Genomic DNA, 9,062 nt, shown 5'->3' with positions numbered 1-9,062 from the left:
TAAAAACTTGCTCTTTCAAACTAATAAGGTCAAAAAATTATCTGGGCTGAACATGGGTTGCGCCTCCATTGTTAGTATATATATATATATATGTATGTATATAGGGAAAGTTGAGAAAGTCATATAATACTGTGAATTTTGGATATAATGAATCAAGAATAAATATTGACTAATTTAAGTATATTTTTAAAATTATGAATTAGTGAGTAAGGAATGAATATTTTTTTCAAGGCCTTGAACTTTTAATGAATAATATAAACGAAAACTAAGGGTTTTAAATACCTAAGTTGTGTCAGGTTGGGCTAAAGCATAGTTTTCCAATTTCCCAACTATTTTGACTTTGTGATAAAAGTTGCTTTGTTCCTTTCTTTTTCTCACTTGCCTGGTAAACCTGGACATTACCAAACGAAACCCTGCATATTTGCCGTTATCTGATACATTTATACGTATGTAAATGAGTCGACAGGTGCGAGAGCTCGTACATATAGAGATAAAGAAGTCCTACAAATGTTATTCCTGTATGTACCAGACGGGGAATTGTATTGGAATTGGATAACACTCAAAATCCAAGCCTTTCACTTGTAACACTCAGATTTATGTAAATTTGAAACATTTCAACAAAAAAGGATGTACGGAATTTCTAATTGATCATAATGCGCCTATTCATGTCTGATACATAAAATGTGACACAAGCATACAAAGTCGTTGTTTTAGTACTATCGGAATTACACAGACTATGTCTGCGTAATTTATCTGGGCACAATCTAAGCACAAAACCATAATTTTAGGATTATCGGTTCATGAGTGGCTAATTTGTGAACGAAACTAAATCGTTATTCGGTTGCAGCAAAAACTTCAAACTACCATTGACCTCATCAAGTTAGTCTTGCTTTTAAAAATATATTTAATCCAACGAGAGAGTAAAATTTTAAAAATTGCACAAACTGTCGAAATCGGGGGGGGGGACAAACCCAACCCGTTTCTAGAAGTTCTTCTTCTGGTACCTTAAAGTGTTAATAATTATTGTGTATGACTTTGATTTTAGAGATCGTTTTTAGATGATCGTGAAGATTAATTTGTAAGTAAATTAGAAAATATTGTGACGTAAGTAATTGTAATTAATTACCCGACTGATGCAATTAATAATTGAGTAATTAATTGGATACATATTTGCACTAATTTCCTGGAAATAAGTAATTACTAATTAATTACATACATACTCAAGCAATTAAGCAACACTGGTTTTAATCCATCAATAAGAAATCCCTCATATTCTCCACCGTAGCATTTCGACATTGCTCGTTTGACTCGTCTTCTTCGGCATACCATTTCTGGAAATAGAACCACCTATCGCCACAGTCCCGTGGGACTTGCATGCAGTCACAAACTACCCGAAATCGGTTCGGGTATTTCGTCGCCATCCAGTTGTACAGCGTTTGATCTTTCCCGACAAACTCGCCCTTGGCCAGTTGATAGTCATGGAGTGCGTAGAACGTCCTACTGAACCAGTTAATGGAGGCCGCCGTTCCGCCGAAGAACCCGCCCTCAACAAAGTTGACCTTTCCCAGTTCATCAAATGTGTTGTGGTCGGGGGGTGGTTTAAAGTTGGGAAGTTTTTGAACGGCGAAAATATTTAGTTTATGGTAATTCGGCGACCTGCGGGGAAAGAGTGTAGATCCTTCATTCTCTCATTGTAAAGAATTGAACAGAATTTGATAAGCTTAATTAGAGGTGAGTCGGTCACATATTTTGGCAACCCGACTCGCCCGACCCGATTAATTTCTGAACACCACCCGTACGAACTCGATTGGTCGGGCGGGCGAGTCGGTTTTAGTTGTGCCATTACCCTGTTAATTACCTCTAGTATTAATTTAATGCCCCTTTAAAATTTAGAAAAGTTACCGTTCATCCGCTCCGAAAACTTGGAGGGATTTTTCAAGACTTGGAAAGTTGGTCAACACAATTCCTGGCTGCCTCACAGAGCCAATGTCCATCCAATAAAAATACGTCGAATTGAACGGATTAGTTTCTGACACGGTCTGAAACCAAGGTTTTGAGTTCCACACAGCGTACAATTCTGGCGTATGGTTGTCTTTTTCTGGATCCAGGTCATGCATCTGGTGGTAAGTTTTGTTCAAAAAATGGGGTTCCTGGAGCCATGGGACGGACCAGATTTCATCGTAAATTTTAAATTCCGTCGGCCTGCCGTCCCTCACTTTGGACATGAGTTCTAAATTAAAGCGGAATTATGAAGAGGAATTTAGTATTTAATTAATTCCGGGTGTCATTTCTTACAAACTTGCAAATGCACTATGTAGCCACTTAATTGTACAAAATTGTCCAAAATGGAATTTTTTAGTCTCTTTATACATACAGAATAAACTTGGGGTGCAATGTTAAAAACTTCAACAAAATAAAAATGGGTTACTCCACGAGTTATGGTAATGGACCTGATGTCGAGAATTAATTTTTTTGACATCCTTCAAGTATGTGATAGAGGACCTTAAAATATGCAGAAAAATCATTTTCCCCGACTTTTTTAGGTTTCATTGCGGCTGCTAGGAGGGGGTGTGGCTTCCGTTGAGATACCACCTTTTCGCAGCCGCTATTGCACGCAGGGACTCCAAATTTCACACCAAGCTACCATTGGCCAATACTGTTCAGATTCCTAATATGTAGAAATCTGAGTTATAATGTATAGATTGTATTACTAGTTTAGTTTGCATTTAAGATGTAGATTTAGAGAATTTTACATTACTTTTACATTGATCTTGCAGTATATACATGCAAATCAATGTTTGTCTGCACGGAACAGTGCAAATGATGGCTAGTGTGTTACACTGCATCACTGTAAATGCAACCTCATCTTATGCAGATTGAATTGTCCAGTTTTGTAGTTTTGCTAAACAGGCAGAAAATGTAGTATTTAATGTATGCATGCATTTGTTCCAATGTTGAACAGACAATTGTGTGTATGTATATTATATTATTTTTAGTCATAAAATGAATGTACGATTTAGCATACACGGGTGCTTGTCGGTCCGTCCTGCAGTATAAAACCAGCCACGGACCAGACCCGAAATAACATCAAATACATCAGAGCCCTACAACCTTTGCACAAGACTATTTCGCATATCTCAACTTGCTTCAAAATGAGAAAGTGAGATTGCGAATTAAACTATGTATCACATTACCCCAAGAAATAATTAAGTAGCTAATACAAGAAGACGGTATGTATTGATTTTAACCACAGTAAATAAAACTCAAGGTTGCTATTATTATAAATATTAACCTCTCTGTGTCCATTGTAATAATTCCCAAAACTCCACCACCATCATTTAAACTTACACAAAATCATCCATCACTGTGACCGTTTTTAGGTCAAAATGTGCGTTATGTCGAATTTTTTCGTAAATCGTCTCACATAACCCCATAAATGGGGCATCGTTAGATAGGTCTAGGCAAGAGGATTAAGAATATATATACTTTGTCCGGCATATAGCTGCCCTCTGACCTTCCAGAAGCAGTAGAATGAGAATTTTCATTGCTTCCAGATTTTAACACAGTAGCAGATAGGCGAGCTAACATAGGAAGAGATGGGACAAACTCAAAAATATTTGTCAGCCTCAGGAAGACTGGGGAGTGGTCGTACACCCTACAAAATATATATATTCTTAATCCTCTCGCTGAGACCTTTCCAACGATACCCCAGGTATGGGGGATTTGAGACTTTGACTTTTCAGAGAAATTTGACGTGTTGTGAATCAGGACCTAAAAACGGTCACCGTGACCTAATTTCCAAAAAAGAGAAAAAGACCCGCAATTGTATTGGCCCATGGTAGCTTGATGTGAAATTTCGAGTCCCTGCGTGCAATAGCGGCTGCGAAAAAGTGGTATCTCAACTGAAGCCACACCCCCTCCTAGCAGCCACATTGAAACCTCAAAAATTCGGGGAAAATGATTTATCTGCTTATTTAAGGTCCTCTATCACATGCATGAAGGATTTCACAAAAGTCGATTTTCGACATCAGGTCCATTACCATAACTCATGGAGTAACCCAAATTGTAAATTGTCAATTTTTGGGCTATTAAAATTTTTCAGAGTCCAAAAAAGCTCAAAAATTCAATTTCGCAGAAGCTACTTATTATTTATGTATAGTGCGCAGATTCTTCAGAAACAATACTCCTAAGTAAATCATATTGCAGGAAATACCTTGGAATTCTGGCTGAGTAAAAATTACGATCGGCGTTTCCACTTGACCGAGAAAGTTTTCCATCCAGATGATATATTCGTCGGGGGTGTGTTTTCCCGTCGCCGTGGTAAAAAAAGCTGTCACCAGAGTATTTTGGTTTCTGTGGGATTGGTTTCTTGAAGATTGGTGACCCGATTTGACGATTTTTTTACGAATATTTTTACCCGATCGATTCCAAGATTTGTCAAGAAGATGAAATGCCACGAAGTAAATTAGGAAGGTAATAATGCCGACTGGAAAACAAATAAGACAAATAAAATTTCTGTTCAATTCAATTCAATAAAAAATAGTTCACTTTAAATAAAAGTTATTAAAATTAGTTAAAAACAGTTATATGGTAAAAAATTTATTGAATAATCCACCACTTTGAATAATTTGCCCAGTACTTTTAATACATTTTTCAAAACTTTGGATATATTTTTCACAACTTTTAATAAATATCCGCAAATTTGGATTAATTTTCTATAACTTTCGGTACATTTTCCACAACTTTGAATAAATTTTCCGCGACATTAGCTAAATTTTCCGCGACATTATCTAAATTTTCCAACACTTTGTAAAATTTTCCATAAGTTTGAATACATTTTGCACAACTTTGGGAAAATTTTCGACAACTATGGACAAATTGTCTATAGCTTTTATTTATTCTTTCCATAATCTCCAATAAATTGTTCACATCTTTGAGTTAATTTTCTACAACTCTTAATACATCTTAAACAATTTTTGATAAATTCTCCAAAAATTAAGTTAAATTTTCTACAACTTTTAACTATCCACAAACTTGGATTAATTTTCTATAACTTTGAATAAATTTTCCACAACTTGGGACAAATTTTCCACAACTTTGGACAAGTTTTTCACAATTTTCAATAATTGTCCACTACTTGGAATCAATTTTCCACAACTTTGGACAAATTTTCCACAATTTTGGACAAATTTTCCACTGCTTTGAATAAATTTTCCACTACTTTGAATAAATTTTCCACAATTTTGTATTATTTTCCACTGCTTTTAATAAATTTTCCACAACTTTCGACACATTTTTCACAATTGTGGATAAACTTTCTACAACTTTGGACAAATTTTCCACAATTTTAAATAAATTTTAGTCAACAGTTGTGCTATAATTTTCTTTACTCAGCCTTGTGTAAATTTTAGTTATTTTTTGTCTAAAGGGTTGCATTAGGGTAGAAATACATAAAACTAATTTATTAATTACACTCTAAGAAGCTGGGTATTGATTCTTAAAAAATATCAATACCAGCAAATAGTATTAACAGTTATTACTATTATAGTACTAATGTGCAGTTTTAAAATAATACTGATATTTAAAAAATTAATACCAGTAGAGTTTAAAACTTATTTAATACTGTAAAGTATTGATCAATACTTTTCCAGTATTGAAATTATACCATGTTTTTAATGACTCAAGTTTGTCCGTTACCCCACGCGTACCCGGCACATTCAACTCAGCAATTCGTCAACATGAGCTCCACAAAATTAGTTCGAGTATCAAATTCTTTTACATCAAAAAAATTAATTCCAAGTGACGGAAATTTTGAGGATTTTGTTACTTCAGGTAAGAAAATTTTAAATTTAGACACGATTTACTTATGTTAATAACTTATATTACATATATTTAACAATATTTTAACCAACAATCTTAATTATTTTTTCTAGTGCGAACGAAATTCGATTTAGGGAACGAAGTAATTATCCGACTTGAAGATGATCAGGGGGCAGAGGTGGACTCGGATGTTTTTCATATTTTATTAGAAATTGAAAACATTCCAAATATAGTCTTTAAGTTGGGTGGAGAAGAATCTCATCATATAACAATTAATTTGAATCCTGACGACAGGAACAGCTCTTCAAGTACCGAGTTAATGTGTGAGCTTTTTAATCGTATATTTATATTCTTAAATGTCTAAATATATAAGTACATAAATATTTATTTACTTTTCAGTCACCCATTCACCATCATCCAAAATTCAACGGCTGCAACAGGATGGTTTTAATCAGGTAAAAATAAAATTATTAATTACCCACAGTTAAAATATTATTATTAATTATTTATTTTAGGTGCTGGGTAATTCAATTAATGATAATCAAGAAATTAGCAGAGTTGTAGCAGATTGCAACACAAAAGGGTTTGTCGATGACAAGTCAGCTGTGATTCTTGTGCAAGAATTTGTTTCAAAACTTGTGGAGCTAAAAGGGTAAGAAGTATTTATTTGTATTTAAAATTCCTCCATAAAATATTTAAACTTGATTTTTGTATTTTTTGTAATTTTAGTGAATCTCCAAGTTCTTCTGACCAAAAGAATTTGGCGTCAGCAATTATTCAATATATTCCATGTTGGCGATACGCTGGGTCAACTGAAGGCTTGGTAAACCATATAACTTTTATAAATAATTAATTCATATTTAATTTTCGTAATTAAATAATTTTTATTGCATTGCAGGATATACTTTTTGATGAAATTGGACGGTCAGGATTAATCCAACGGAGATTGAGGACAATTCACCAAAAACTGAAAACCACTGAAAAAAAGAAGGAATTAAGGGCAAAGAAGACACAGCTTGGAACTGGCGGACCTAAACCGAAAACTGCAAAACTGGATGACAACGTTGACAACGGACAACATGACGAGTTAGTTAGGAGTTTAAATGGCAGCAGTGCAAAATCGGGATCCGCAGAAATAATTAAACTGGCGCAAGACACCCTCGAGCACAGAAATTACTTACGACGAGTCAATCCACAATCAATCCTGCTGGTTTATACAAAATTTGCGGACTGCGACTTTTTAGTATAATCCGATTAAATCAATATTATTTGTCAGTATTTTTAATTATTTGAGTTAAACATTAATTTTTATTTATGTTAGATCCGCTTGGAATTTTCTCTTCTTCAAGGAGAATCACAAGAAAACTTTACAAGAATTTGGCCGTCATTTTCCTCACAGCTGCTGGAGAAAGTGAAAGACTTAAAGCAATCCCCGTCTTTATGTAAATTTCTAACAGAGGAGTCTGGTTTGCAAAATACTATTTTTTAAAAATTTGGTTTATTTAAAACAAAGTTTTCCTTGAAATTTATCAAAATTCGTTTTATTTTAAAGATAATTGGGACTCTGAAGTAGCAGCACTCTTCGTTCTTCTTTATTTAATCCCCCCAGCTGCCCAAGGGAGAGGAAAAGGGAGTCGGTGTACAATTGATGAAGCAAAGAATTTGCTGATCTCATTTTATAAGGTACATAATGACTTTTAAATTAAAATGTATTCTAACTATTTTATTTATTCAAATTGTTGTTATGAATTTAATAACATTTTTTTCCAGACTGCAACTCCTCTACCATCCATCCTGGATACTTGGAGCGAGGATAAGAGACAACCAAACCTTTTGTGTCTTGGAGAAAACAAGAAAACACTTTCTTCCTTTTATCTCGTTGTAGATAAAGTACTGCTGCCAATTGACGCTAAGAATTCTGCACAAGCAATTGACCTCCTCTTCAAATCACACTACGTCTTCGGAGCAGAATACGACAAGAACTTGCAAGGCCTATGGAAATTTCTTCAAGTTTATATTTATAAGGTTGACGTGGACAGTACTGATCTTTCGGGAAAGGTGAAAAGTGTTTTTACTCAATTAAGTAATATTTTTAATAATCTCATTTAAAAAAATGTTTACTTGCCCAGTCTGTCAGATATTAGTTTTAAGGGCGAGTGAGTTTCAAACTCATTTAAAATTTGTACATAATTATGGACACAGTAATTTTCCTCAATTAATTTGCCCTTTTAGTTCATGTAATATAACGTTAGGGACATGGAGTGGATTTTTACGTCATGTAAAGTCACACGATAAGTTTCTAGAAATAGGCTCCCAGATACCAAATCTATTTTTGAGTCAACTTTAAATAGTTCCAATTTTAGTGAAGCTCAACAAGAAATTAATATTGACTTTGAGGATCCCAAAACTTTTGAAAATATCTCCGTTGATACTGGTATAAAAATAGTTTCAGAAATTTTAGGTAATTTCTGTTCCTCTATAATTGCAAGTGGTGTTAATAACTCTGTAATGGATGTAATTGTAAAAGAAATGGAATATGTATTTGTAGAAATTATTAACTTAGTTACTAAATTAGGGAAACAAACTTTAGGTGAACAATTTGACATGGTTGCTATACAAATACGCTCATTAGTATCTGGTTTTGTTAAAGTTAAGTCCAGCTATCAGAGGCAAAACTTGTACCAGAGCAGAAATAATTTAATTTTACCAACTGAGATAAGTTTAGGGAGCAGAATAGACTCTAAAATTAAAGATGCAAAAAGACAACAAGTAGTCGTGGAAGATACGTTTATGTACGTACCTCTGCTGAAAACACTTGAAAAAATAATCCAAATTCCACAATTATACCAATATTTCGAATCTATTTCAAAACCCAATGGACAAATTTTTAAATTCTGTGACTCTGAGTCATTTAAAAATAACAAACTCTTTTCTAAATATCCACAATCAATCCAGTTACAATTATTCTATGATGACTTTGAAACAGTTAATCCTTTGGGATCTAAAAAAGGGATCCACAAACTTGGGGCGCTTTATTTTATTTTACGTAATTTGTCCGATTTTATAAATTCTCAACTTTCGCAAATTCATTTGTTAGCTTTGTTTTATAGTGAAGACGCAAAAAAATATGGTTATGGGTCAATTTTAAAACATGTTTTACCTGACATTAAGATTTTAGAAACGACAGGAATTTCAATTGGGGGAAATATTTTTCGAGGCACAGTTTGTTCTGTCGTTCACGA

The 9,062-nt window shown here is 33.9% G+C and overlaps 2 protein-coding genes across 2 annotated transcripts; one reads left to right on the top strand and one right to left on the bottom strand.

The window, feature by feature from the left end:
- Positions 1–1,244: 1,244 nt before the first annotated feature.
- LOC110858874 lies at positions 1,245–2,117 on the bottom strand. Its single transcript, XM_022107758.1, has 2 exons — positions 1,903–2,117; positions 1,245–1,656 (listed from the first exon to the last, which is right to left on the bottom strand). The coding sequence occupies exons 1-2, from the start codon at positions 2,115–2,117 to the stop codon at positions 1,245–1,247; spliced, it is 627 nt and encodes a 208-aa protein (XP_021963450.1).
- A 3,400-nt stretch (positions 2,118–5,517) lies between these two features.
- On the top strand, positions 5,518–8,144 carry LOC118438542. The gene is made up of 9 exons (XM_035858993.1): positions 5,518–5,832; positions 5,934–6,143; positions 6,220–6,275; positions 6,336–6,472; positions 6,550–6,643; positions 6,719–7,063; positions 7,142–7,286; positions 7,373–7,503; positions 7,591–8,144. The coding sequence occupies exons 1-9, from the start codon at positions 5,667–5,669 to the stop codon at positions 7,927–7,929; spliced, it is 1,623 nt and encodes a 540-aa protein (XP_035714886.1). The 5' UTR covers positions 5,518–5,666; the 3' UTR covers positions 7,930–8,144.
- The last annotated feature ends 918 nt before the right edge of the window (positions 8,145–9,062 follow it).

The sequence above is a fragment of the Folsomia candida genome, unplaced genomic scaffold (genome assembly GCF_002217175.1).
Source record: "Folsomia candida strain VU population unplaced genomic scaffold, ASM221717v1 Fcan01_Sc023, whole genome shotgun sequence".
Lineage (NCBI taxonomy): Eukaryota > Metazoa > Arthropoda > Collembola > Entomobryomorpha > Isotomidae > Folsomia > Folsomia candida.
This window is presented reverse-complemented; position numbering and strand designations above follow the sequence as displayed.

What these genes read in the sequence shown, in the direction of transcription:
- LOC118438542 (XM_035858993.1), top strand. Translation starts at nt 5,667, where the DNA reads ATGTTTTTAATGACTCAAGTTTGTCCGTTACCCCACGCGTACCCGGCA. An exon ending in TTCAAGTACCGAGTTAATGT is followed by an intron (nt 6,144 to 6,219) that starts GTGAGCTTTTTA and finishes TTTACTTTTCAG; the next exon opens with TCACCCATTCACCATCATCC. An exon ending in TGCTGATCTCATTTTATAAG is followed by an intron (nt 7,504 to 7,590) that starts GTACATAATGAC and finishes ATTTTTTTCCAG; the next exon opens with ACTGCAACTCCTCTACCATC.
- LOC110858874 (XM_022107758.1), bottom strand. Translation starts at nt 2,117, where the DNA reads ATGCATGACCTGGATCCAGAAAAAGACAACCATACGCCAGAATTGTAC. An exon ending in GTTTTCGGAGCGGATGAACG is followed by an intron (nt 1,657 to 1,902) that starts GTAACTTTTCTA and finishes CTTTCCCCGCAG; the next exon opens with GTCGCCGAATTACCATAAAC.